The sequence below is a fragment of the Dreissena polymorpha genome, chromosome 14 (assembly GCF_020536995.1).
Source record: "Dreissena polymorpha isolate Duluth1 chromosome 14, UMN_Dpol_1.0, whole genome shotgun sequence".
NCBI classification, from domain to species: Eukaryota; Metazoa; Mollusca; class Bivalvia; order Myida; family Dreissenidae; genus Dreissena; species Dreissena polymorpha.
Genome location: NC_068368.1, coordinates 16,231,542 through 16,246,752, shown reverse-complemented (window position 1 = coordinate 16,246,752; position 15,211 = coordinate 16,231,542). Strand labels below are relative to the sequence as shown.

Below are 15,211 nucleotides of genomic sequence, written 5' to 3'. Positions count from 1 at the left end.
TACTTTACCTTGTGAACAAATGGCGAACCCCGTCGTCGCACGATTGATGACATCGATCTCGCTTTTAAATATAGTTGAATATAGTTATGCTTCTCTTATGTGGAGTAATTTTGACAATGCGTTAAATACACGGGTTCTTTAAGAAGTACTTAGTGGAAATTCAAACAAATGTCTCTTTTAATCAATAATATATCATTTCCGTGAAGCAAGGACCAAGCCTTTCCATTTACTTTTATTACAATTCTCATTTGTCAAACAGGAACATTTTATTTCATACCAGTGGCACAATTAATGGAATATCGGACATTCTATCTTAGCGTTAACTACAAATATCGCTCGAACAAAAGCCGCGATTGGAATATTCAATCGGAACCACCTCCTGTTCTTAGCGACGCCTTCTTAGCATTGGTTCCATTTCTTTGGAAAAATGCAAAAGTATCTATAACAGCGACCAGAAGCATACAACAACTTGTCCATGGTCAAAGCAATCGTTTGATGTAATTAGCGATAAAATTTAGTTGGTATTTGCTTGCCACACAGGCAAAAGGCATCGATTAGATTTTAAAAACTCTGCCATGCTACAACTAATAAAGGTCATCACGTTTCCAAATCCCCAAATGACTTGTGATTGTATGTGTCTGTACATCTGTGAATTAACTAATCTTCGTTGAACCGCACTATATTTTGTTAGATTTTTTAAATAATGCGAAATATGTCGAAAAAAACCCATATAAAACCTACTCACCCTGTAGTTTAATCCGTGAATTTTCAAAACATCCGGTCCTTAGCGCCACCTCGGAAGTAGCATTGGCTAAGTTGTTAATGCTTTTCAAAAAAGAGGTGGGGCCCTTGCATAACGGCCGTGATAAAGATATATACTTTTCTACAAATGATTTAATCATGCGAACTATTTGCACGCCACATTTGCTCTTGACAGAATTGCCGCTGTTTCCTATCCTGTTTTATACAGCATACATGCATGATTCATATGTTGCTGAATTATCGAAAATCTCCGACGCAAAGCAACGGAAGAAGCAATTTCAATGTTATGCAACGGAAGTAGGCCCTTGTGTCCATTCACTTCGCAAACTTCCTAGTTAATAATTTCCTTGTCTTTGTTCTTGTTTTGTTTTTAAAAGTTTAACTTTCGTTTTCAGTGAAATTATTTTAAGTTTTTATTGCTTCTTTCCAAAAATTTATTATTTATTTGGGACGAAAGCTGACTGAAATTGTGTGTTTCCAGCTGTTGAGCGTCGCGTAGAATACGATCACAAATGGTAATACCTTCTAACATTAGTGAAAGGTATGTCTTGCTTAAAATGTATGGCACACGGATATACCTTTATCACCGTTCAAGTTGAAATTCATTTTCGTTTTTAGGCTAATCCTGCTGTGTTTTTTTTTGCACTGTTCCAGTCAGAGATTGTGTGTTTCCGGCTGTTGAGCGTCGCGTAGAATACGATCACAAATTGTAATACCTTCTAACATCAGTGAAATGTATGTCTTGCTTAAAATGTATTGCACACGGGTAGCTTTATTCCGTTCGAGTTGAAATACATTTTCGTTTTTAGGCTAATCCTGCTGTGTTTTTCTTGCACTGTTCCAGTCAGAGACATAGATAGATTGTACGTCTCTATACCAATTAAAATGTACATTGGTCAAGGACTTAAAGTCGAAGAAGACCATGAATTAAATAAACCGTATAATTTGAAAACAAAAACATGTCAAACCTGCTAAATGAAATAAAATTCTTTGCATAAACGTATTCCCGTAATTCTTTTTTTAAGAGTTTCTATTTATTAAATACTAAGTATTTATAACAAAAGGGTCATGAGCTATAAAGCGCTCACTTGTGACACGAATGAATAAATTATTCTAAAAAGGTGGAGTTATGAAATAACGTACTTTATGAAACATAATATTTAATCTATAGACACATTATTATGACAAACTTGATATTTTAAAATATTTCCAAAACAGAACGTATTTAAACCTTAGCTTTAATTATGGAAGACAACTTTACTGGAACAGTCCCGTTTGCCAGTAGCTGGTTGTCTCTCCTGCAAAAGAGGCTGCCAATACAAATCTCAATAGGTCACTTGTGAATCATTTATAGATCAATGTGAGAGATTCCAATTACAGCTAGTGACATACCATGTTAATAGAAGGAAAGGTAAAATAAGAATCAAATGAAACAGTTATTGTTGCTTTACCTCCACTATCAATATTTGATTTTCTCAAAAAATAAATATAATAATCTGAAATAATTGAAATACTTCAGTATTTCATTATCATTAGTAATTAATGTTGTACAAGTTTCCGAATCCATCCCCAGTATCACAATGATCATAATTATCATGAAAACAGCTTCAACATCACACTATCATTGTATCTCTTTAATGGTTGCAATCGTTTTCAGAGAGGAGCATCTTCAACCTGTGTTTAAAGGTTTCACCTGAGCCAAAATGTTTACAACCTAAACAACATATCCTGTTTCAGAAGAGTTTTTAAAAGACCGAATCATTTTCGAGCTCAATTGCGATATCGTTAACACAAACATTCTGAGCAAGTTTCATGTCCACTGGACGACAAATGTAACTTCAATAGTTTTCAATAAAGCCATATAAGGTTAACTTCCCTCCAATAAGAAATAAGGACAAGTTCTTTATTCCCTATGCAAACTTAAAGTATTTGATATATGGGGTTTTAAGAAAAAATAATACATACTATTCTTAAGACAATAAACACATACATTAACTTATGTATTATGATACATAATCATAATTATGCTTCATGCTTCGCTTCATAATATTTATTGTTCAAAGCCGAACTGACATGTCAACTTCGAATACTAACTTCACATCAACCAACTTTAAACCTATAGAATTATTTATCATTAATGTGAATTTAATAAAACAGGAACATTTAAACATGTTTTTTTTATATTTATAATCCAGTTCTTTTGGCAGGGGCTGAATAAAGGGAAAGTAAGCATTCTTTATTAAGCCAACAAAGGAACTAGCATTTGTAATTAAAAGATAAGTGTGAACCAAGTGTAAAATATATACACACAAATAATTTTATATGAAGGTTAGTTATAAAAAATTGTTATGTTAACTTAGTTCTTTTTCGCGGCTGAATTAGGAAAAAGGAACCAGTGCCTGATAAAGTAATTGAACCGATTAGGAAACTGAAATTTAACCAAAGTGTACCACATATCAATAAAAAGCATTGTTAACCTGGGATATTAAAAGTATTAATTACAAAAAATGTGCACTGTGTTTTATTTATTTATAACTCAGTTCCTTATTCCTTATTCAAATCGAATGAGGAACTAACATTTTCTTTCTAAACATGCATTAAAATGGACCGAAGTGACCAATATATCAATGTAAATCATTGTAAACAAAGGTTATTTAACACAAATATGTATTGCAGTACATTTCTTTATATATGATAACCCAGTTCCTCTTTCGCGACTGTTCCAGAACATGTGCATAGTATTTCCTACTTCATTATAACAAAATGTACGTAGTTTATTTCCAACAATTTTCTTTTTGAACATTCGATATTTTTGTTTGCTCTGTGAACTATTCTGCACTGGCGCCATCTGATATAAAGTAAGTTTGAACAAGAGTGCATGAAAAAAATTCCAGTCAATATATAATAATTCTGAGTTCTATTTTGTATGTCAAACTGGACTGTCACTGTTGTGAAATAATATTTTATAAATATGTTTCTCTTCTTTATGGCTTGTTACTTTCTTTTTAATGTTAGTCTGTATATATATATAATATATAATTTTTGGTCAAAATTTGGCAAGTCTTCTCAATTTTCAATGAATGTATTTATTTTGTTAAAAATCCTTAGTATGAGGATTGTAATTGTAAATTATATTGTTCTGAAATGTGTATCCAATGATTCGTTCACAATAAAAACAATTTATTTCTGTTATAATATCACTCTCAAAATACCTCTTTCATACAGACTTTTAATCTAAATATGGCCTATGTTGATTTTAAAATTATATTGATATAATTGAGGCATATCCAGAATATTATCACAATTTATTATTTGCAGTTTTTCAATGTAAAATATACAGATCTTCAAGATGGTGCTCCAAAATTTATTTTTTAAAGTGAAAACATATATTTTCTGCAAGCATGTGATCAGTATAAAACATTATGTTTTAACTCTTTTAATGATTTAACCAGTGGATAACAATTTCCTTCGCCTTACACTTATCTCTTAGGTCATGTTATTTTCATGTTTTTTTTCAATGTTCTATCATAATAAAATAACCCACCTGCGTGACATTCATTCAAAATTACGTTTGAAAGTAGCATACAATTTTCCCTTTAATAACACTGTTTCCAATTTGTATGATTCATTGAATTGCATTATAAAGAGCTCAAGACAAAGGTGATTAATATATTTCCACTGATTTTATTTATTTATTTATTTTTTTAAACTTTTTTTTTCAACACATTTTATTTCTAGATTGCATATACAATTATGAACAATAACACAAGCATGTAATACAATCAGAAATGCACAGAATAGCATATGTAATACATCTAAGGTTAGCTATCTAAGTCATGAAATTTTGTGTTGAAAAAACATTTATGGTATATAGATGAAAAAAGACCAATTCCAGTGTGTATAGATCAACATGGATGTTTCAATTGAACTATCAGATGAAAAGAGGCATTGATACATACAATAATAGGTGCATATAATAATAAAGACATTTCCACTGATAACTATTTTAAATTTTGAACAAACCTCCATGTTTTGGGTGCTTATTAGAATGTTGGTTTATTAAAAGATTGTAATGAATACAATCAATAAAATAGTTGTAAAACAACATACCAGTTGTTTACTTTTAAAGACCCCTTTAACTAATCACCAAACAATCACAGAATATACCGAGGTTTTGGCATGCAACTATAAAACTTGTGGGATAAAGAAAGAGTGCTCATTTTGAGGATTTCCCCCTTATGCCACAATAATTTCTACCACATGTAAGCTATTTCTGATATTGTTAAGTTGTAAGTTTAAGAACATTTTCTATACACCTGTTACTGTTGTTTTGAAGACACCATTTGAACCTTATTGCTGAATGAAAATTTTAATCATAAAAAACAATGACTTCTTTTGTTGCAATCTTTACAATACAAACAAAACTCAGATAGAATTGAAATAAATGAAACTTCCCCCAGATTTGCAATAACAATATAACATGTAGTACATTCTTCAATTAAAATGACAATTTAATATTAAATGAATGTAAATTCGATCAGAATCTTTAAGCAAGCAGTAGAATAAGGCACTTGCTGAATAGATCAACTCTATTTGTTGGGCAAAAATTCTTTGATCTAGAAGGAGTGCTGTATCTGAAGAAGAACTCGGTCAATTAACTTTGGCAGTGGACAATGAAAATAAACAACACAACACTGAACTATCACAAATCAAATCACTCTCACACAGTATTTTTTAGATAATATTTAAACCAGAAACCATTTCATTAGACAGCATAATTTATTTATTGAAATATCTAGAATTTACGCTTTATTGGTATGTACATTTCTGTTAAAACAAATGTTTCCAGATACTGATAGTTAAGTGTTCCAGTGACAAAATAATATCAATCAATATTTAAACTTAACACACATTAATACTGTTTAGAAATCAAGGAAACACCTTACAGCGACGGAATAAATGGTGGGTATCAATTAAATAAACAGGCAGTGTTTTCAAAGAAGAAAGCTATTATCAGAGTCTCTAAACTTTTAAAGGTGAAAAGTCTCAGGTCGCGAAATTATATGGCAGAGCAGAATTTAAACACAAATACCATCACACTAGAAATATAAGTAAATCAATCAATGAACATATAATTGTATACGTAAATTTGAATTGAAATGAACTTTAAATATTCTAGTTTCGCCGATCGGAGGTGCAGAACGTGTTTTCGTTTGGTTTGTTTACCAGTTTTACCCAATACCGTCCCGAACGAACGACAACTCTTGTTAGCCCTTAGAAAAGACCCAATGTTTCTTATAATATAAGGCTTTCTGATACGTTGATAAGGTGTGTTACTGTGCGCATGTGCTTGTTCTATAAATATTATTGTATGCTGTTCTTAAAATACTTTTACTTTTTTCCCCAAAAATAAACGACATATAAAACATTTGATAAAGCAACTACAAGACCATAAACAAACTAACATAATGGCGTGTAACGTATTTAAAAATCCAAGCCTAACTCTGGAATAAACATGACCTTCTGTCCAATTAACACCGGAAATCATGAGAATGATCGTCGTTATATATAGTCATGGATAACCATCAAACAAATTAAAACTTCTAAAAGATGTGGAAAAATCCAGCAATTCTTGATGTTTTGTTTGTTTAAGTCTTGATCATATGAGGAGGGCCGGTACTATGGGAATACGGGATATATATTATATCAGAAATTTCCATTTTGTCAAAGTGTTTAAAATGTTGTTTTATGACATATTGCTAGTGTTTGATTATTATTCAAGTCATGTTTTTCATTTGTTTCACACTGGGGCGGGGTCTATTGACTTGGCCTGTGGAGTTCCAATCAAGATCTTTTATCAAATGGATGGCTTTTTGCATAATTAAAACGCTTATTAGTACATTTAGCAGTAGCTTTTGACTTCACGGCCTTCTTCAGCGGCATCATTTATGTCGTGATATATAATACAGCGGAAGTGACATCGTAACGGTGGACATTCAAACAAATGTTTATTGTTCCTTCTCGAAGAGGCGGCTGTATATAATGTATTTTGTTCAGAAAGTCGGACGTGTCTCTGGTATACGAAGGAAGTGATTTCACGATGGCGTGGAATTAATCGCTTTTTTCTCCGCCATCTGTTCTGTTTGGTGATTTAGACCATTAACGATTCTGAGGTGATGCATCACAACTTTTAAAATCTACAAGAAGTTCCATTGTTGCTCATGTATTCTATTGTTTATTTCATGTATATATATATTATAGCTCATTCGATGGCTTTACTATGAGATTTCCTCTAAATTGTTGTTGCAGATTTTTAAATAATCATTTTCTCACACGTGTATGCCTTTGCAGAATAGTATCTGGATCATTGTATTGGGTTGTTGAAAAAAAGATGTCTCGAAAACCTGTACCTGACTCTGCGGACAGTTATTCAACGGGTTCGGACTGCGCTGATACTCCGGAAATACGTATGTACACTTTTTGTATATCATCGATCCATCATATGCAGTTCACTAAACTTGGAAGCGAACATATTGGTCGAAGGTGCATAAACGAAGCATCGGATACACGCTTCTTTGTTCATGAAATTTATGTATTTAATTATTAACTCATTATTCCACTCGCTCAAACACCCGCCTGCTCGCTTGCTCACTTTCTCACATCCATCCACAATAGTTCAGAAATCAAGTTCCCTTGATCCAAGTTCTAGGTGCAATTCAATGGTAAACGTTGATAATATTTAATTAACCCTGAACGCTGGCGTTGACGGATAATCAATTACTTTGTACACGTTCTGAGCACGGTGAGGCAGAATATTGCATCCAAAATCAAGGTTTAATGTAGGAAAACAACATCAACATAAACATGAAAACAACTGCATGTTTTTCGATTCATCGTTACAGTACTTTCAGGTTATAATGTAATGAAAGCATGCATTCTCATATGTGTTCATCACGTACGATATTTGTAGAACGAGTCTTAATGGCTACAACGTATTTTTTCGCGAACATTGTCGATGTGAACAGTTACATAAAAATATTATATACATCAATACGCGTTTAGAATTAGGAGCAATGTGCTAAGCAGATATATCATACATTTATTTTCTAGCCCCAAGAGATCTTTCTTGGAAGGTCAGACATGAACGTATCAACGTGGATGGGAACCATCTGAGGTAACATGTCAGATTTTTCATGACGGAACGATTTTTGGGGCACAGATTGAAATGAAGTTATTGGCAATACACAATGACATATTGCTTTTATTCATAAAACAAATATGATTGATAGCATACAAATGAGTCACGACATTCGCAAATGGTTCGTATGCCTTATACTGACAGCGCATATCCGGACCAGCCATGCATTTATGTTTCAGTTTTGATGGCAAGATGACTGGTCTTTATGTTGCTGCAAAGCCGCTGTCTCCAGAGAATTACTACTTTGAAATTGAAATTGTTGACCCTGGGAATTGTTCTTGCATTGCAATGGGCATTGTACCCGACAAGTATCCACTGGATGCCGCGCCTGGATGGAGAGCATACTCAGTTGGATATCACGCCGATGATGGATGGTAAGTCTCAGCTTTGCAAACGACACCGCTTGGTCATCATCAACCAGTTAATAGCTTCATAATGTTTTCCAAACTGTACGTTTTGTGTAACAAAATATGATATGCTGTGTTTGAACACTATTGTGGAACATAAAAAAGAAATATTGTAGGCACAATTTAGTATTGACAACGCTAACTTTCAGTACATATTGTGTAAAATAAGCTAAACATATTGTGAATGTTTTTGTTTTTTTGTTTATGCATTTCCTATATTGTATAATAATAGCTGAAGGTAAAACAATAACTCTTGATAGGGTTTCTTAAAGGGATCTTTTCACGCTTTGGTAAATTTACAAAATTGAAAAAAGTTGTTTCAGATTCGCAAATTTTCGTTTTAGTTATGATATTTGTGAGGAAACAGTAATACTGAACATTTACCATGCTCTAATATAGCTATTATATGCATCTTTTGACGATTTTAAAACCTTAAAATTATAAAGCGTTGCAACGCGAAACGATTGAAAAATTTGGAGAGTTCTGTTTTTGTCGTTAAATTTTGTGAAACTACGAAGATTGCTTATATAATGTATAAAATACGTTTATTATGTATACTCGGCGGAATAGCTCAGTAGGTTAAAGCGTTTTTACTTCAGGACTCTGGCAGGACTCCAGGGGTCACTGGTTCGAAACCTGCTCCGGGCAATGTTCTTTTCCTTTTTTTTATTTTATTCTTGATTTTTTACTGGAGCTTTTACGATCCAATGTTTACATTTATCAATATAAAGCATTTAATGAATAAGTTAAAAAATGCCAAAATCTGTGAAAAGGCCCCTTTAAGCTTCATATTTTTTACTATGTATAGCATATATAAGGAATCTGGTGAGAACGGCATTCCGTTTGGTGCAAAGTGCAACATTGGCGATATAATGGGATGTGGTATACAGTTTTCGAAAAGTGAAGAGGAACGACGTAAGCTTGATCCCGATGTTCAGGTGTTGTTCACAAGAAATGGCAAGGAGGTAAAAAAATGTTTGCGTGTGTAAATGAATACAATATTCACACGAATATAAGTAAATTTATTGCGTGATCCCGGTTCTGTCTTGCAAAAATTCGTTTTAAGTTCAATAGCAACTTGATTTATTTATAAAAACAATATAGTGGAACAATTTGAAGCTTACATGATGCCACTTTTTAAAGAGCAATGACATACTTATAAGTCAAAGGTCACACTTGACCATAATACAGCTTAACCTGTCAGTAACTTCCTAATTCATAATGCACAACGGGACGTTTTGATTCGTCTAGAACTTAAAGGTCGAGGTCACACTGCCATTTAAAAAATTGCGTTTGACATCAGTATAGACATGTTCTTGGAAGTCATTAGTTAACTCTATTGCACAACATTTAATAAACAAGAATAATTTCTAGTATTACCCATGGGTAAGAAAATGAAATTCTTAGATGTTACCCTTGATTTTATGAAGACTTCATACTGTTATATTTAATCAAATACAAGTCTACTCATGTTAATGCACATGGGCAGGTGGGAACAGTGACTGTTCCGTATCCCCCTGGGGGCCTGTACCCAGCGGTGGGGATGGAATCTGACGGGGCGAAGGTGAGACTAATACTGGACGCCGAGTGGCAATATGAATTGCACGCCAGCAATCTCGATGGACTGGTACGCTCTATTAATATTAAGATGATATTTATATCATATGATCCTAGATTTCGAAGGACAAAGAGCCCTGTGTGCTCTGTTGTTTTACCAAAAATGTTAAATTGCTCTAATAAAAAAAACACTTATCTAAGATCATATGATATAAATATTATTTCTCCTCCTTCCAAAAGGTGTTTAAATATTGTTTATGTAAACCCAAATTTAGGGATATTTAATCAATCATACTGTCATGGCAGTGCTACCTCATTATTTGTGCTCCAATATGAGTTTGTGTTAAATGTTTGTTAACAAATTACATTTTGTCGAATAAAATCAGAACTTGTAATGTAATGCCTGTCTTCATACCTCAACGGTCGAAGTAACACTTTCAGTCAAAGGTTTATATTTGGAAATTCATAGCTTGGTCGGACTGTAATTGCATCATTCATCATGCAGTGAAAAAAATACCACAAATGTTCACAATTTAGAGACTGCGTGTCATATGTAATACTGAAGGGTAAAGGTTAAATTTGACAATAGAACTTCTGGTCCAGACTTAAACTTCATTCATCATGCACTTTAAAAAATAATAGACCACACATTTCACCACGTGGAGACTGCATCAAAGGTCAAGGTCAAACTTATAGGTCAAAAGTTACATTTTGCCATAAAACAGCTTGTCCGGACTGTAAATTCAGCATTCATCATACATTTTTCAAATATTGTACCAACAATTTTCACCATGTGGAGTAGGTTGGTCACCCATTTGACAAAGGCTAATTTCACACTAAAGGCCAAATTGGTGATATGTTTGCATAATGTTGAAATTATGCTGACGACACATTTCACATATGTGAAATATTCTTGAATTTCTTGTACCTTTGTTTCAGACACCGAGCTATCCTGGTTCTAGTCCAATACATAATCCCGTAAGAATTTTTAATGTTTTTATTAAAACGGAATGCCACTTAATATATAAAGCAAAGAAAATTAATAAATGAGATATTGTTGTTGATGTATTTGTTATTATGAGTATCCTGTTATAAGGATGCATTATTAAAAATGTGTTACCTCTTAATTTATCACTTCGATGCTATGTTAATTACAAACCACTTTGCATATAAAGCGTGTCTTGTAACTTTATCATCGTTGTTTTTCAGCCTGTTCCGTTTGTTCATCATATCGGCGGACTATATCCCAACAAGATGATTGTCATCCACGGCATTCCCTTTCCGAATCCGTCCAGGTATGTGTCGGGTAAATTGTCATCATTTTGCTTGCTCTTAAGTCCGTCACGATATGTTTAGTAGAAAGTTACTGATCATAATAAACTTTAGAATGTTTGCATGTATAAACCGCCATGTGTCCAATAAAGTGAGTCGCACCTATTAAAAAATCGGTAAATATTTTACTTAACCGTTTTATGGTGTTAACATATGTCTGAGCTTAGTGTGTGTGTATGTGTGTATATCTTGTTGGCTTTTTAAAACATTTGATACACTTCGTTTACGATATACTTGCGACACCAAACACCCGATGTTAAAGATCAAGGCAATTTGTTTTTAAGGTTCACTGTGTACATCCAACAAGGCAATCACCATGAGCCCCACGAAATTGCGATGTGTGTGGATTCTAGGTTTTGGTTCAACAACGAAACCAACACCTTAGTTCGCAACCACAAGCAGGGCGGCTGGGGTTCCGAGGAGAGGACGGTGCCTTACTTTCCGTTTGCTCCGAACGTTCCGTTCGAAATGACGATATTGGTGGAGCATAATCACTTCACGGTAGACATCTTTACAGTAGTTGTTACATTTCGCAAATTAAATAAACATACACAATATATCATTTTGTCGTTTATTTAGTTTGATCAAAATTATTTTATTTATAATGAGTTATCTTGTGTTGTATTCGCTTATTAATCGTCTTTTGACGTTATAAAGGACATAGCCTTACTTAAAAAGAGCCTCTTATAATATACAACAGACAGTTCAATAATAAACAGATGATAACGACGCAAATGTTCCTTGTTATTCACCAGATTGCTATAAACAACCAGCATATGTTCGAGTTCCACCATCGACTCCATCCCGTCGCCAAGTACGACATGATTAGAATCGACGGCGATGTGCGTCTGACCCAAGTGCGCTTTCAAGGATGAGCGCATTGTACGATATCTGAATCTTTTCTTTAAGATATATGGTATTTTGTATATGAAAAACTTGAGTTGCGTCAATTTCTGTAATGTGTTATTTATGTAATTTATGCATTCTTCAGTATCCTATTACTTAATTTAACTATGAAGTTGTTTTTGGCTCTAAATCTTTGTAATGAATTGGCAGATACGTCTGTAATGTAAGCTTCTTATTTTCAATAAGTCGCCCAATATTGCATTCTGAAGCCATTCATTATTAAAGGCTTTCTTTGAGGCTAAGTCGTTATATTAAGTTAATGATTCATTTTTACATATAGTTAGGTGTGAATTTGCATTAGGTATTGCGGATTGCAAAACAAAAATATGTCATATAACGTCAAAGACACAAAACGCAGATAAAGTGATCATAATGACATAAACAATTGAGTGATGTACTACGTGGGGCCCACGTTTATCTTTCTTCTTATGTGATTCTTTATACTTTTGCAATCGAAGGTCGAATGAAACGACATGTACAATTTTGAAATAATAAAAAAGTGTAATTTTATTTTAATGACACATCTTTAAATGTACAATATTGTGCTTTTAATAAGGAATTGCCGGTTCAATACGTTAAAGAATACGGAGAAAGTCAAACACGTTATATTCTGTATGCCATATGTGCAATCCAAACGTTGTAAAACTTATTTTACTTTACCAAATCAAACATAAACATATTATAATATTTTGAAAAATGTGTCTGTTCGTTTTACTTTTTCCTAAATACGACTAATATTCTTATAAATCTACAGTATGAACACATTACATAATAAATTCATAATTTAGCAACCAAACTGTAAATTCTTAAACATATCAGATTTATGTAAACGTTCAATGCATTTGTTAAATATCTTACGAATGACCATACACATATTAAAATTACAACATCTCACTCTACGGTTTATCCTTTCATCTTTAGTAATGGTCGTTTGTGATCTAGGAAGTATATTTTGTTACAATTGAAGTTGCGTCTACGTCATCATTACGACAACTGCTGAGACGCCACAGTGAGTAATTGAGAATAGATGTCACTGAACGCCATCCTTAAAATAAATTTGATAAAATATGCTGCATGTGTGTGAAAAATAATCGTTTACTTCAAAACGATTGATGTGAGCTGTACGAGCTTATATAGACAAAACTTTGACAGAACTGTACGGAATACCGGTAATGTGAAACCCATACCAGAAATTAGAATTGCCTTCATATTGCCCTTAATCTGTACACTCGTTGACGCTTATTATAAAACACAATGTCTATTTAGCACTTACATATTACTATTAAGTTTTTTTCAATTCACCCATAAATGGTATTTATTACAATGGTTTCCAGCAACATAGCTATACTTTGTGTTATGATTATATCTTATGTATCGTTAGAAAAACATTATTTGTGAATGCAGGTTTTTTTTTCAGCAACAATCGTCTGATAATTTACGTTGCCAGAAAGGATAACACATAATCCGCAGAGCAATGTTAATATATTAACCAAGCTTCATAATTATATTGTGTGTACTTTTTAAAAATTTTATTGTTGTATGCTGAAGTACAGACCGGTGGATGTGTGAATATATTAAAGGATTGACAGACCAAATGCGACTTACTACAAAATAAATATATTCATTTTCCTGATCTCGTTTTATGTTATTGTTATTTTAACTTACAGCGACCTAACGTTTTACCTAATGTGAAAAAATAATTCGAATACGATTTGACAACGGCCTCTATTTGTATACCTACGTTCATCCAAGTATCTTCTGTATTGTCTTTGGTAAAGCACAGGAACAATTTCTGCGAACAGCAGTGTCACGTACATACAGATAGACAGACGTCGGTGGGTATACCTATAGAAACTGTGAAAAAATAGCCCATGGAAAGCTACATTTTAATGCAATCAATCGCTCAGATTGCTTTTGCAAATGCATAAATATTTTGTCCAACTGACTTTTGAACTACATGATGGTATGGTTTTACACCATTTTGATACAAAAACGAGAATCCATGCCATGGAATCGTTTTAAACAATATTGCAATGAATTTACCGTTTCAAATTTACCTCGTTTAAAATACTCCGATAAATTCAACACATCGCTTACAGGTTGAGGCTTCAATTTGTCTTTTTTTCTAAAAAAGAAAGTCAATACAATGGTACATTTTGAAATTAGACAGAGGCGAAAAGGGAGTATCTTAAATAACCATTCCACATAATCAAATTGTAAACATGAAGACCTGATTTGCTGAAAACTATTTTGGTTTCATAGAAACAATATATATCATGATTCGAAACATGAGTTTTTAACCCATGAGTCAATTTCCTATCACTTATCGCATACTTTACCGCGTGCTTCATTATAAAGGTATAATGATCTATGAAATTGTTATTAACTTGTGTAATAGGACTAGGCGCTGATGCAATACTTCGCATTCTTCTATAAGGCAAACGTTTTAAAAGAAAACCTTTCAACATTATGTGATTGAATGAAGTTGGCAACAACTTGCATGTTAATTTTAGATAGTATTTTATCTACCGACAGGTAAATGGATCTCCTAAAAGACCATTACTAACGACTTAGAATACACTATATACAATCTCACTGGAAATCTAACTGGCAAAAATATTGGTTAAAATCGGATTCTAAGACGCGTTCTTCTCTTTATGTGCGACAGTCTCAATGTTTAATACATCTTTGTCGTTGTCGAACGATTATAAATCATGTCTGGCTAACGTGTTCTAATGACAATACATTTATAAAAAACGTAATTAATCTTGACACCATTTGATCACACATGCCGCAATACCGTCTTAGACATATCGAAACATATTTGTTTATCACTACTGACACGCAAAAGCTTACTTCATGCAGTGACAAAATGGCTTGGTTTTGATTGATACCTATTTTCATGTAAGCGTAATTATATGCATGTTCACTCGATTTTTACGTCTTTGAATACACGGAAACACATCAAAACAAAGTATAATGCTAAGTGGCATGTGTTTGTCATCGTTTGTGTCAGCCCACTGACGTGTTAAACTTTTAGGCATTAATC

At 33.1% G+C, this 15,211-nt stretch overlaps 1 protein-coding gene across 2 annotated transcripts; it reads left to right on the top strand.

Moving 5' to 3' along the window:
• The first annotated feature begins 1,110 nt into the window (after nucleotides 1-1,110).
• Nucleotides 1,111-13,795, top strand: LOC127858321 (uncharacterized). Of its 2 annotated transcripts, none has more exons than XM_052395359.1 (10): nucleotides 1,111-1,277; nucleotides 7,114-7,229; nucleotides 7,873-7,936; nucleotides 8,140-8,334; nucleotides 9,176-9,332; nucleotides 9,857-9,994; nucleotides 10,864-10,902; nucleotides 11,134-11,219; nucleotides 11,541-11,757; nucleotides 12,012-13,795. In XM_052395359.1, exons 2-10 carry the CDS (start codon nucleotides 7,154-7,156, stop codon nucleotides 12,129-12,131), a joined length of 1,092 nt encoding a protein of 363 aa, XP_052251319.1. In that variant the 5' UTR covers nucleotides 1,111-1,277; nucleotides 7,114-7,153; the 3' UTR covers nucleotides 12,132-13,795. The 2 variants fall into 2 exon arrangements, with proteins under 2 accessions (XP_052251319.1, XP_052251318.1); XM_052395358.1 differs by having other exon boundaries at nucleotides 1,112-1,303.
• Nucleotides 13,796-15,211: the final 1,416 nt, after the last annotated feature.

Bases quoted from the DNA above. Each gene is read 5' to 3' on its own strand.
- LOC127858321 (XM_052395358.1), top strand. From the start codon at position 1,275: ATGGTAATACCTTCTAACATTAGTGAAAG. The intron at 10,903-11,133 runs GTAAGAATTTTT...GTTGTTTTTCAG, and splicing joins CTAGTCCAATACATAATCCC to CCTGTTCCGTTTGTTCATCA. The intron at 11,758-12,011 runs GTAGACATCTTT...GTTATTCACCAG, and splicing joins TGGAGCATAATCACTTCACG to ATTGCTATAAACAACCAGCA.